The sequence below is a fragment of the Charadrius vociferus genome, unplaced genomic scaffold, assembly GCF_000708025.1.
Source record: "Charadrius vociferus isolate BGI_N301 unplaced genomic scaffold, ASM70802v2 scaffold444, whole genome shotgun sequence".
NCBI lineage: Eukaryota > Metazoa > Chordata > Aves > Charadriiformes > Charadriidae > Charadrius > Charadrius vociferus.
In genome coordinates, this window is record NW_009648242.1 from 114732 (window position 1) to 128095 (window position 13364).

At 41.6% G+C, this 13364-nt stretch overlaps 1 protein-coding gene across 1 annotated transcript in view; it reads left to right on the top strand.

Annotated features, from left to right (window-relative positions):
- The window catches only part of JARID2 (jumonji, AT rich interactive domain 2), a 129169-nt gene that overhangs the window by 114365 nt on the left and 1440 nt on the right, over positions 1-13364 (top strand). Inside the window, exons 13-17 of the mRNA XM_009884162.1 lie at positions 593-690; positions 1561-1743; positions 8053-8183; positions 10223-10406; positions 11972-12079. Of these exons, the coding sequence (XP_009882464.1) occupies positions 593-690; positions 1561-1743; positions 8053-8183; positions 10223-10406; positions 11972-12079 (704 nt within the window). The remainder of the gene's footprint in view (positions 1-592; positions 691-1560; positions 1744-8052; positions 8184-10222; positions 10407-11971; positions 12080-13364) is intronic.

The window sequence follows — 13364 nt, forward strand, 5'->3', positions numbered from 1 at the left end:
GTCAGATCTTTCTTTTGTTGCAAGGGAGGGGAGGGATGTGGGATTTGCTTAGTAAGCAAGGCAAAGAAGGTCTTAGGCTAGTTTGTATACTAACAGTAAAGGTGATTTGTGGTTTCTTGATTGTTACAAACAGAGACTGTTATTAAATAAAAAGATCCTTTGTTTAATGCACGGGTGAAAAATACAACCATTTAAGATAAAGATAACGGAACGTATATTGGTGCTCATGAGATGCAACCTTTTGCTCAGAATTAGCTGGTTTGGTGCCATTAAAATGAACATCATTCTGTTGCTGATTTCTTTCGTCTGATTCTACAGAGCACTGAGTTTTCACATTTCTGTTTTGGGGGATTTTGTGTTCTTCAGCATCTAGTGAACACCATCAGACTGAGTCTAAACAAACAGCTTTCCATGAATCCTCAGTGTTTTACCAAAAAGAACTGTGTGGGAAAACCTGTGTTTAATGTCTTTCTTCTAATCAATGTCCTGGTCTGAACTGCCTGTTACTGTGTAGCTGTGGACCATTATTTACTCCACAGTAAATCTTTCTCTTTTCTTCTGACAAAACAAAATGTATTGCATTAAAAAAAATTTCCTGCTGCGGAGGAGAACAAACTTGATGATGTGGTACATACCCTGCTGCAAGCCAATGGCACTCCAGGGCTGGAAATGCTTGAAAGTAATGTAATGGTAGGTTAATACTGGGAGAGGTATTCCCATTTGAGAACCCAAGGCTAATCAGAAGGCTGGTTGTTTGGGCATTTCTTTTGATTTTGTCTTGCACTACAATGATGTGGAGGCTGTTGTTAAAATCTGGCTACTTTCTACTTGCAGTGTTTACCCACTTGCCTTTTTTCTGACAAGGCTCACGTGTTAAAATGTTGAAATAAAAATAAATGTGGCAGTGCAATAAATGTCTGTTTTTAGGACTGTCCGTAATGTATTTAACCCCACAAAGGGAGTGTTTTGTAATCAATTAATCTGCCATACTTGCTATTTTATGATGCCAGCATGCATATGAGAAGCCTGATACTTCAAGGGATTTCAAAGTATTTTTGGCTCCCTTGTTTATTTTGTGGATAACAATTTCTATTTAATGCAGTTAAGTATACATTTGGGAGCCCACAACATAAACAACTCCCTCAGCTATCCATGTTAACTTCTCTAACAGAAGCACGGTAGCAAGGTGGATTCAATGCCAAGTCTGAAAGGATCTAGATGGAAAGCAGAATGGCCCGTGCTACTTTCTGTAGTAGATGATAGTATTGTTTTGCGGCTTTGTGCTTGAGATTGTTTGACAAGTGGAAGTTTAAACTGTTGGTTTCAAAAGAGCCACTTCTGTAATTCTCCCTCCAAAGACTAAGCTTCAGCTTGTGCAGAAGGGAAGAGAGAAAGCAAACAGAGCTGAGCTGTTGGCAGAGCACAGCCTTTCTCCATGGTAGCGTGTGGCAATACCCAGCAAGGAAGGTGATCTCACTGTAAAAGAAAGTTCTGATTTGATTTTTTTTTCTTCTTTTATTAATTTTTTGTTTGTTTTGTTTTGCTTTTATGTCTTTCTAGATCTCCCCAGAAATCTTGTGTAAGGAGGGGATCAGGGTGCACCGTACTGTACAGCAGAGCGGGCAGTTTGTTGTCTGTTTTCCTGGATCCTTTGTGTCTAAAGTGTGTTGTGGCTATAGTGTTTCTGAAACAGTGCACTTTGCTACCACCCAGTGGACAAGTATGGGTTTTAAAACAGCCAAGGTAAGTTGAGAAAAGGAGTTAAAATGGATTCACGGCCCTGCCATCTAAAACGACAGCAAACCAGACATTCCAGGATTGATAGTATTATGAGACTAGTACAACTACATCTATTTTTGTGGACTACTAAATAAAAAAAGGAAAAAGTTCTGCAGGGCATAAGATGACATTTCAGTGTTTTCTGAAAAGCGACAGAGGTAATAATTGATAGCTAAAAACTTCTGTATATTTGAAAAATTCAGAAGATTGCTGTGCCTGCAGACCAGTTTGCAAGGAAGCTTTTCAAAAATCCCTTCAGAGCTAATGATAATACACTGTATTATGCGTACTAATTTTTTCTAAGTGTTTTCTAGAACCATTAGAATCTCAGGTGCAAATATCTGAATAACTGTGCTTGTTAGTTCCTATGATAGGCAGAGTCAATTAATACTCACAGCTGTATTGCTTGTCTTTCTCTGCCCCTTCATTCAGGAAAAGCTGTTGATCAGGGCAATTTCAATTTTAATCGACTTGAAAATCCTTAGGTTCACTGGCCAGCCCATCCAGTACTAACCTGTAAATAAAACTAACTTCATGTTCCCTTTTCACACAACTGAGGCACGTTGTCTGAAGAAACAAACAGGTGAATTGCCTAGTCATCATGATTTTGGTGACATCTCTGTTCTCGGACAAAGAATATGTGTCACTAATTGTGTTCCCAACCTCCTCAAATACACTATGGGTTATAGATGCTATTTTGGTAGTGTTTTATAGCTAAGCCACCAGTAAATTATCATTTACAGCTTCAGACCAAGTGGTTAGTAAGTAATAAAATGTAATATGTCCACAGTTAGGTTTTGCTTATTTAGGGTTAATGGAATTCTTCTGGCCTGGTTATACTAACTGTATATTAACTTAGTTTGAAATAAAAGGTTATTTTATTACAGATTTATTTTGGGGGAAGGTGGGGATTGTATATGTGTGTAGGTAAGGAATGAGAATTCTGAGCTAACCTTTTCTGTCTGAAGGTACACAATTATATTAATTCCATATGCTGTATTTATTGCTCTACTGAACACTTGTTTGATATTGTGAAAATGCCACTCCTGTAAGAGACAGAAATCACTATGCAGCAATTAAAAAGCTCTTATTGGTGCCTCAAATTCTGAAGAACAGTTTCTTTTGATTAATTATAAAGAGCTTTGCACTGGGTAAATATAAGCTGACTGAAAATGCAGCCTATTCCAATCTATGATAACCTACCTTGGAAAGTGAAGTCACAACTCTCACAGACTTTGCAAAACCACAGATATATGTTTATATGAAACTAAGTCTGGAAACACCTACTGCATTGTTATTTTCCTTCCTTTTTTTTTTTTTTTTTTAATTTTTATTTTCCCCCTTCCACCTCTTCTTTCCTCAAACTATCCGATGTTCTTAACTCCCTTAAGTTTTGGAAATACTTCCTTGGTTCCTTCACTTTGACAAGGCACTTTGCCATTTTCAAAGGCTGGCCAGGATTGTGCTTTTCAGAGGTTGTGAGATATTCTGTGTAACGAACAAGATTCCCCTTTTGGACTGTTAATGAACTCTCTGACAAACAACTGTACCTTCCTGTCTGTCTGTTCTCGACAGCAATATTGACAGTTTTCAGCTGTTTGATACATTAACTTTGTTTTCATTCTGTGATACTGTGACCTGATTTTTTTTATAGTGACTCTCTTTATATTACTACTAAACAATGTTGTTTCCTTTCATGTATTGAATGACTGCTCAATTTCCTTTAATATATGGAAAAAATGAAAATCTGCATCTGAAATTGCATTGATTTCAGTTTATAAGGAGTTGGGATAATTGTTGGAATAAAGGCGATTGTATAAAGCCTGTGTAAAAGGACAGACAGATTTCACCTAAACCATACATGGAACCAGGTTGCTGGCTTATAAAAAACACCCTAAGAGCTCTTGGAATTTTAAACTAAGGATGAGGAGAACATTTACAGGTGTGGTGGAAGAGTGTGTGTTTGGAATGACAAAGGGGTAACTCCATGTCCTCAAAAAAGGCATTGGGCAAAGTCGGTAAAACTCATTTAGGAAACAGGAAAGCAGAATATTGGACCAAATGAATGCACACTGATCTAGAGGTTTGGAAAGAAGAAGGAATGTTTGGTTTTAAAGGAGGGCTTTGGTGGTATAGGGCCTACCAGAAGCTTGGTGGAAAAAAGAGACTTGGCCGCTACCGTAATACAAGAGGAAGAAGTAGATAGGAGAGATGGGATTAGTCATCCTGTTGGAGCAGCACTGCTGTGCACAGAAGAGACCTTACAGTCAAATGAGCCAGGTTTAACTCTGTCACCAGTGACAGAATCTCTGTGCGCTGATCTTCCCATCCTAAACAGGAAAAGCGTGGTGTTAGCACTGTGTTCCTGACAGTCCAACCAGGAGGCTGGCAGGCACTTTATGTGCATTTCCCCCCGCCCCGCACCACTTCCCCCAAGTTTTAGTCTGGGTGAGAAACGTGCTTTTAAAACACCACACAATTACCACTCCTTGGTTCCTATCACAGAGCTGTCTTAGCCTGAGTAGACTGGGTTGCTTTCAGATGACACCAAATGGGAAGAGGTGCTCCAGAAGCGCACCTGATGTCCTCCAAACACCGGTGGCAATGTGGCCACAGAACCAGGCTAGACTGCTCTGAAGTACGGCCGTTGGTTTGACGCACACACACACGTCTGGTGGTTGTTTGGGTCCTCAGCATCAACCGCGTCGCTCTGCACATCCACCCCTCCTGCTTTGTCATACTGGATGGTGCGTAGATGTAGCCTGTGTCATACTAAAGGAGATGAGAGGAGCTGCGAGGACAGGACATAGGACGATAATGGGAAATGCTGGTCTCTTCCCCCTAGCCAGGATAGTTGTGTTGGTGTGTGATGCCAGAACTGAAATGGCTTTAGGGAGCAGTTAGTCAGGAAATCCACGCGAGGAGAAGAAACTGTCGTCTCGCTTCTCAGCAATGGTGGAGCCCAGTTCAAAACATCACTATCAAATAGCTGCACTGTGATGGTGAGCAGAGGTTAAGAACCTTGAAAGGAGCAGTAAAATGCAAAATATCCACTACTGTGGTGTTTCATTTCAAAAGGCAGCCTCGCATAAAACCGAGGAAGCTTGTTAAATTGAGAATGCAGAAAGAAGGGTTAAGTGTTTGCGTGCAGCATAGAAATTGTTTAAAGATGCCGTGTTACAGGCTCACAACACATGCACATTGCCTAGCAAAGAAAAAATTCCAAAAGGCAAACCCCCACTAAACTTGGCATGGCTAAACAGGAGGAGAAAGGAGTCTGAAACGAGACCAAAAAATCCCTTTTGTGTCCAGAAGATGAAAATGCAAGTAAAACAACCACTCTAGCAAGACGCATGTAAATACACACAAATGCAGACCAAAAAGAGATTTCAAAGAACAACTTCCTAAAGGCCAAAAGAAAAAATTAGTGTGGAAAAGAGTGAGACCAGGGCAATCAACGTGGCCTTTGCAGCGATGTCATGGCCCCCAGGCTTTGAAACTTTTGGAAGATCCAGTTGACGGTGTCTTTGAGCATTTCTGGAAGACTTTTGGCAAGGTTCCTCAGAAAAGGCTGTTAAAGAAATTAATTTGCCACAGGCTGATAAGGAAAGTTCACACACCAGAAAAATAACTGATTTAAAGAGAAGCAGAGAATGGGAACAAATGGTCTGTTTTTATCATCGAGGAAGGTCTCTTACTGTGTTCCTCAGGAATTTGTTCTAAGACGAGTACAGTTCAACATGCCTGTAAATAACCTGGAAAGGGAAGTGAATAGCAAAACTGATCCTTTATACTGGGGATATTAATGTTAATGACAGCAAAAATTAAAGCTATGAGGTGTTACAGAGAGATTTCATGATACCAAGTGATCTGAGTGAGAAAATGAAGTTCAGTGTTGAGAAAACGTTAAGTTACTCAGGAGTAAAAAATAATCCTAATTTGACAGACACAGTGATGGGCTCTAAACAAGCTCTTGCTAACTGAGAAACAGAAGTCTTTGCCTTCCTGTGGAGCTGCCAGCCAAGTGCTCTGGACAGATTTAAAACCAAATCTGAATGTTAGGAACTGCAAGGAGAGAACAGAGAACAAAGCAGAAACATCGCTATGGCGCTGTCTAGGTTCTTGCTATGGCCACGGCTTGAATACTGAATCCCTAATTGCAAAAGGAATATAGAGAAACTAGAAAAAGCACAGTGGAGGTTGATGATTAAAGGTATGAATTAGCCTCTGTATTAAATGTAAGACTACTCAGCCTGGAAAACGGATCATTGAGAGACGTATGCGATAGTAAGACCAGATCAAAAGTGGCAGGGTGATAATTACGATATGAATGGTCGCTGGCGTTCATAACATTGAAAAACATGTCATTAAGGGAAATGATTAGGCACTAGGTCAAAAGCAAACAAGTCTGTTTTAAAATACTTGTCTGTGTATTTCAGTACTGTATGGAAGAGAAAAACGTACATGGATTCAGAAATTCAGATAAATGCACAGATCCAGTGAGTTGTGCTAAAGGCAGGACAGACCCATCTTGGGCTCAGGCGGTCCCTGAGGTGCCAGCCAGCAGGAGCATACCTTGCTTTTTACCCCGGCCACCCACCGTGGCCTTTTATCCTGCCTGCGTCTGGTGCCTCTGTGGGCTTTTGATCTGGCTCGGAGTGGCTGTTCTTATGCAGCCTCGGACAATATGCAAAGCAAATCTAATGTGTGACAAAACTTCTTGTACCACTCCTAAAAGCGCAGCTGTTCTGACCCCAGACAGCCTCTAGCAGAGCCTTCTGAAGAACGCTTTTTGGTCAGCAAAGGTTACTAATCCATTTTATGACATATATATATATATATTAGTTACCACTGCAATGCATGCGATCAGTGTGATTAAAAATGATGAATTTTATGATATATTGGCTCTGATAAAAGAAATGCCAAGAGCACGTAATTAGAGTTACAAAACAGGGTGGAAAAAAAATTAAGGTTAAAGGTGAATCTTTGGTTTTCTTTGTGCCAAGTAGATATTTGGTGGGCTTAACTCCAAACCAAAATGGCACCTTCATGTTACACTCCACTGCTAGCATCATTTGAAAACTCTCTGACTCTTTATAACACAAAACATATCTCTTCAGACACTGGGAAAACTCTAGACTTTTCCCAGGTGCACAGTAAATGGAGAAATTTGCCTACATAAGAATAGCAAAAGGGTTTAAGATACCAAAATCACTCAGTTCATATTGACAGGACTGAAAGATGCAGCTTTAGAAGCTGACACAGAGTGGGAGCGGGAACAGGCAAAACTGAGCAGAACTGAAACCCCCTCTTTTGCCTGTTGTCTCTTTTCCCTGATATCTGCCTGTTTTGCTAGTAGTTGTCTTTTTCATGTTTGTAAATCTGCAAAATAACAGCAGTCCTGGGCTTCAAGCAGGTCAGAATAGAGAGTGCAAATAGTGTATTACTAAGCTGAAGTGATTGGGTTACTCCTGTCGGCCTCCACAGGAAAAATGAATCTTTAGGGAGAGAATTTTGAGGTGTTTGTTGGTTCTTCCACTTCAGTGAACTGCCTGCTCATCTATGCCTGGACATCCTTCTTTTATTTTTCTCATTTTCTTGACATCTCTCCTATCCTTGTCTTTTCCACTGATGAAGTTTAATTTTCTTTTTTGAAAAACGGGTATACCTGAAATGTGGTAATACTGGAGTACTTGCATTTTGCTTCATTCTCTTTCTTACGTGCAGACTTAGCCTGCCTTTTCTCTGGATTAAATTTCACAGTAAAGCATATTAAGAGAAGATAGCATAAAGTTTGATTTCTTAGCCTGTATGCCATCATGCATTGCAGGTGCTTTTTTTGCTCTCTGCTGGCGACTCTGAATAAAAACAAAATGTGAGATAAAACAGGCACTAGAGTATTCTCCGAGAAAGCAGTTGATTGTGACTGTCTGTTGGCAGGCGTTTGGTTTAAGTTTTGTTCTGTGGCATTGTTTCACCTAAAGGACGTGCAGAAAATCTTCTCTCGATAGTCCTTGCAATAGGAAGACCCAATTCAGCAAAGCACTTGGGCACCTGACCTTCCACTGAAAGGACTGGTTTCTAATTAGTGTTTATTTCAGAGTGAAGTTAGTGCTGGATGTAAGCTGGAATGTAAATACGTCGCTTAATTCAGACTATGGAAAGCTTTTACTTTTGGTTGTTTTAAAATGCTACTTTTCACTACATTGTATTAATTCTTTATAACTTTCTATTTTCAAATTTGCTCAACTAATTTGGCAATTTCTGTCCCAGGAAATGAAGAGACGACGTATAGCCAAACCATTTTCAATGGAAAAGTTGCTTTATCAGATTGCAACAGCAGAAGCGAAAAAGGAAAATGGACCGACTCTGAGTACGATATCATCACTTCTTGGAGAGCTCAGGTAACGAATTGGGGGCCTGTTGTACCTATTTTGTTTTCATTGACAGACTCCAGAGGTGGATGACGTAAGTAACCATTTCAGGCATGTCTTGCACCTACTTAACCAAGTAAAAGCCCAGCAAACATACTTGAAGACAGCCACATGTGGAAGAAGCAGTTTCCTTGGCTGTATCTGATGTGAGAGTGCCCATGGTTAGGATGTCTTACTCTAAGAATTCCTTACTTTGGGCACCATCAAAGAATGAAAACTACAGTTTGCCTTGGGTTCTTGTTTTGTTGATTCTTGGTGCCGAGAGTCAAGATTTCCTGATGCCTTAGGTGAGCTACATGGTGCCACGCGGTTAAATGCCTTTCTTCAGTTTTTCAACCTCTTGGCATCAGTAGCCGCTGTCAATCCATGCCTGTCGTGGGTTCTGCACCAGGAACCCTTGCCTTCAGCAGCAAGGTTGTTCTACAATCGGAGAAGGTACTTTGTATACAGAAAGTTGTCTTGATTTAACCCTCTGAATAAGCGAGCAGCTTATGCATGGGTGCTAACAAACACATCTTGCATTAGAACTTGAACGTTTAAAGGAAAAAAACTTCACACTCCTTTTTCTCTCCAGTATTAAGGAAACATGTTTAGGGTTTCTCTTAAGATAGGTAAAAAAAGAAAATATAATGTTGCCTGGCTTCCTGTGTAATGATCTTCTCTTTTGTTCCCTACCATGTAGTTCCTACCTATCTTTCAAGTTTGTGACAACTGGTACTCGAGATGTCAAGAAAGTTTTGATGAATGGAATCTACAAACTGTATTTAACTAACTAGCATGTTCATTTGGAAAATTTCCAGTGACATATTGAAGGGGAAAACACCACATGTGTTGTTTTAGTGTTCAGAAAGAAATACAAAGAGGTGTGCTGACTGCTTTACCTGCAGCTGGTTCCCCTGTGGCAATAATCACTTCTGAGTTCTTTTTTTTTTTTTTTTTCCCTTGAAGAGGAAAAGTCTGCAAGTGCAAAAGGTGAAACAGAAATGTTGGTGCTTGCTGTTAGACGATCACATCGACCTCTATCAGAGTGGTTCTCAAACTCGTTCTTATGCTTAGGTTGGAATTCTCTGGAGGATACCAGTCCTTCCTGTGGCTGCTTATGTAAAACAAAACCCCAAACAGCAAAACCTGAAAACAACCAACCAAAGAGGAACACTGTACCATATTTTTTTTCCCTTTGTTTTGTTTTGCTTGTTTGTGCTGTGTCTTTTGCTGCCTCCTCTCCTGGTCTGTTCTGCCTTGGTTGCTCAGTTTGCCCATGCCATTTGCTTAGCTTGGCTCTCCACCCACCTTCAGCTGGGTCTGGTGGTGAGCTTGCTTATTCCACACTTGCTGTCTTCCGCTCGGCTCCATCCCGACCTGCTGTCCTAATGCTGTATAGTACAGCATAGGAAGTATCATCCACCTTGTGGACCCTGTGGGTGAAGGGCGGCTGGAGGGCTTTAGTCTTCATTCTTAATTGACATCTCCTTCTTTTTCCCCTGGGTGTACAGCAAGATCCTCATCTTTTGGCACAGTCATTTGCCCCGCTCCCCCTTTCCTGCCTGAAGCACCTCATGGCAGCAGGTCCTTGGTTCATCTCTGCCTCCTGATGAAGGTGGCTATGTTACTCCTGACAGCAACAGCTCCTCCTCCTCAAGGTGGCTTTTGGCAACTTCAGGAATGACAAGTCACGTTAGCCACATCTCCTGACTCTCCACATGGCCCCGAGCACCATCGACCTCCAGGAAGTACTCGGCGGTCCCCACTGGTCTGTGGAGCAGTTTGAGAACCACCAGCTTGATACAGTGGTCGCTGTTAAAATCCAGAGATAGCTTTTGGAATTAGAGAACCGTTTCTGTGGTGCTGGCTGTCTCTCACCATGCGTAGGGAATGGCACCAACCTCCAGCAACACTCAGGGCTTTGCTGTGTGCAGTTAAGGTTTCGACGATGATCGTGGTAAAAGGGTGGTATGGCTTTGTGGTGGTAGGAGGCGATGCCAATGTCTAATTGCATATAACATTCACAGGGACACGGAGCTGAGGCAGCGGCGGCAGCTTTACGAGGCCGGTCTCCATTCTTCAGCCCGCTATGGCAGCCACGACAGCAGCAGCACGGGGATGGATGGAAAGAAAAAGCCTCGAAAGTGGTTGCAGTTAGAAACGTCAGAGAGGAGATGTCAGATCTGTCAGCACCTGTGCTATCTTTCCATGGTGAGTAAAATCCTTTGCCTCCAGTGGGGTCCTGTCTCCCCTCTTGTTTATAACATACTGTAATGGACTATAAGCATTTGAGAGACAACACATGACCACAAAGTCATCTCGTGCACTGCACTCAAGACGCAGAGATGTTGATGTGGTTTGTGTCAGAACATTTATGACCTTAGGCAGTGGTGACAGAAGACAAGGACTAGTGTCAGCCAGCTTCCCTCCCCCTGCAGGGAAGGGATAAACTAGTCGCTCAGCCACTCTTGGATGCCCCTGAGCATGTCTGCATTGCACTAGGAAGGGGTAACAAAGATACCTGCAGGTTGCCAGTAGTAGTAAGTCCTGGCAGAAGAGTTCTCAGGACGGGCGCCAGCAACTCAAATACCACGTCCCAAGTCTCGGGCATGCAGCTACAGCACCTGCCGCAACAGTTTCCCTGCAAGCCAAATTGCAGGGTAGATGTATCTGTCAAGCCAAGCTGCTGTTTGCCAACCTGTCTGTTCCAAAATAGAAGTCATGCCCATAAACTTTCTCTCTTTTTAGAAGTAATTGCCTACTGGTTTTTGAAGGTGTGCTAACCACTGTGGTGACACTTTCAGGTTTGTAGCTGTGTGCAGAACAGCCAGAAGTACAGCAATTTCATTAAAAATATCAAAAGCCCCTCCTACAGCCTTAAAGTACCACCTAATTCCAAGATGAGATATTTAAATAAACATAATACAGTGCGTGCGAATCCGTATTCAGTCCTTTTTTTCTGACATCTTTTGGGTTTTTTGGTTATAAATGTTATGTTTTTGATGTAACTGTTAAATGATGAGATGTAGCTGTTTTCCCTCCCTAGACAGAATATGCTGAGTTTATACATGTCTTTCTTTAGACCACTGAGCAGCTAAGACATGTTTAAGCAGCACTAGTTTGAAGTAACTTTAAAATGAGTTTGTTTAAAAAAACCACTCAACCAAAACTTCTTAATTCTGGTCCGTTTGCTCTGGAGTAAGAGTAATCGAGGGAAGGATTTTCCCTTGTCACTCTTAACAGTTAAGAAGGGACAAGAAGTCAACTTGGTTGTCAAATTCCAGGCTGAAATTGTAGGCTTGGCAGGCAGCCAGCAGAGCAAATGAGACCTCTGCCGAATGAGACAGTAGCTGAGGAATCCTGTGGCCGAGCTTGTGATTCTATCCTTATTCGAGACAGCATTTAAAGTAATGGGAAACAGCTGCTTTCAGGGAAAGCTTTAGGCTACATATTAGATACCAATAAACCTTTATGCATTTATCATTGTTTGGATTTGACTTTCATTATTATTGGTGATTTTTAAAACAAACCTATATGTACTTGCCAACATTAGCATCAAAAAGGATATATGTACTTTCTTCTTCTTCTTACACGTCCTGACTACTTCACAATGTGTAATGCTTCTTGCATACGCCTCCTTCCACCAACTTGTAGTGAAATACGGGTTTAATAATTCACTCATTGCAATGGGAAATACTGTGTGTGTGACAGGGCTACCATTCGGAGCATCTGGAGCTCACTGCACTTCTCTCTCCTCCGCCTCTGCATTTTTATAGGTTGTACAGGAGAACGAAAATGTTGTCTTCTGCTTGGAGTGTGCCCTTCGGCATGTGGAAAAACAGAAGTCTTGTCGGGGACTGAAGATGATGTACCGTTACGATGAGGTCTGTATGATATAGCTTTGTGATGCTGGTGAGCTTTGATACTGGAAACTTGGGACTAGACTTAGCTCTGCCTTTGTCCTACTGAGACCTCAGGAGACTGTGCTTTGCTCTTTGGGGTTTTTTTTTTGCTGTGAGAAGAAAGTGCTTTATTGTGATCCAAGTAAAAGAAATACAGGGAAACATGGTTACAAAGATGAAACCTGAAGCATAAACTGCATGAATATGCGTTACAGAACAGAGAAGCCATTTAATGCTTTGGGATGCTGTAGCATGCGAGGCTGTGCTTTGACTGGTAATTTAGGATAACTTCTGTTCTTTAGGATAACTTCTCTCTGTCGGTAATTGAAAGTTCATGCCGACTTACTCCTGTCCAACCTGAACCTTCTTTAAGGCAAACTTGTTGGAGTACTTGTAGATGAGAGGTCCAGTAATGGCATCAAGCAAATGTGATAGTGAATAATCACAGGACTCCAGTGGGCGATTTAGGACTGTGCCTGGGCTCAGGGCTCATGCTACACCGCAGTACAGTCAGGTCATGCCTCTTTACTTCTCTAGTTGGCTCCACTTGTGGACAGCCAGTGTGTGGGAGGGGATGGGTGGGGGAATAGTGGGGCAGCATTTTACTGTTAGCCCGAGCTGAAGGTAGTGAAAGAAATAGGAGAAATTATAAAATCAGCTTTTAGAGATCAGTGCTGGTACAAGTAGCTATTTTAAGCTGTGCCAGGAAAGGCGGGAAAACCTCTCCTTCAATACTGGATGATGATTCCCCGCCCCCCAAGTGTGAAAACTCTCACAAAGTTTCTATATTTCTGAAGGCTACTAACTGCACACCTGGTTATTATTACAGGGAATTTTTTTTGAGGGCCGTGAATGGGGAGAGTAAGAACCTGAATGTCAAATGCCAGTTGTTAAACCTATTTATTTTTAACTGTTTGGTAGGCTTAATTAAGACACTGTTTCAACTTTGCACAAAAATAATTTCTCAACATTCTGAGGAGGACGGGATAGCCAGTTCAGAAATATTTCCCTCCCACACTTTAAACTTGATGAAGTCCCCAAATGTAATGAAATTAGGAGTGGCATTTTAGCCAAGATGCTTTGATGCACAGTTCAAGGACTCCTGTAGCCCTTTTTTTTGCGTGGCAGCAGCCGGCTTTCTCTATGCATGGGCTCAGAGCACCTGGACACCCAGAGACCCTAAAACGCATTAAACAAAAGAAGTAGCATCCCGTAACCAATGACAACAGTGTCACTAAGAAAAAGTGGACTCTTTTTCTTAAAGAAA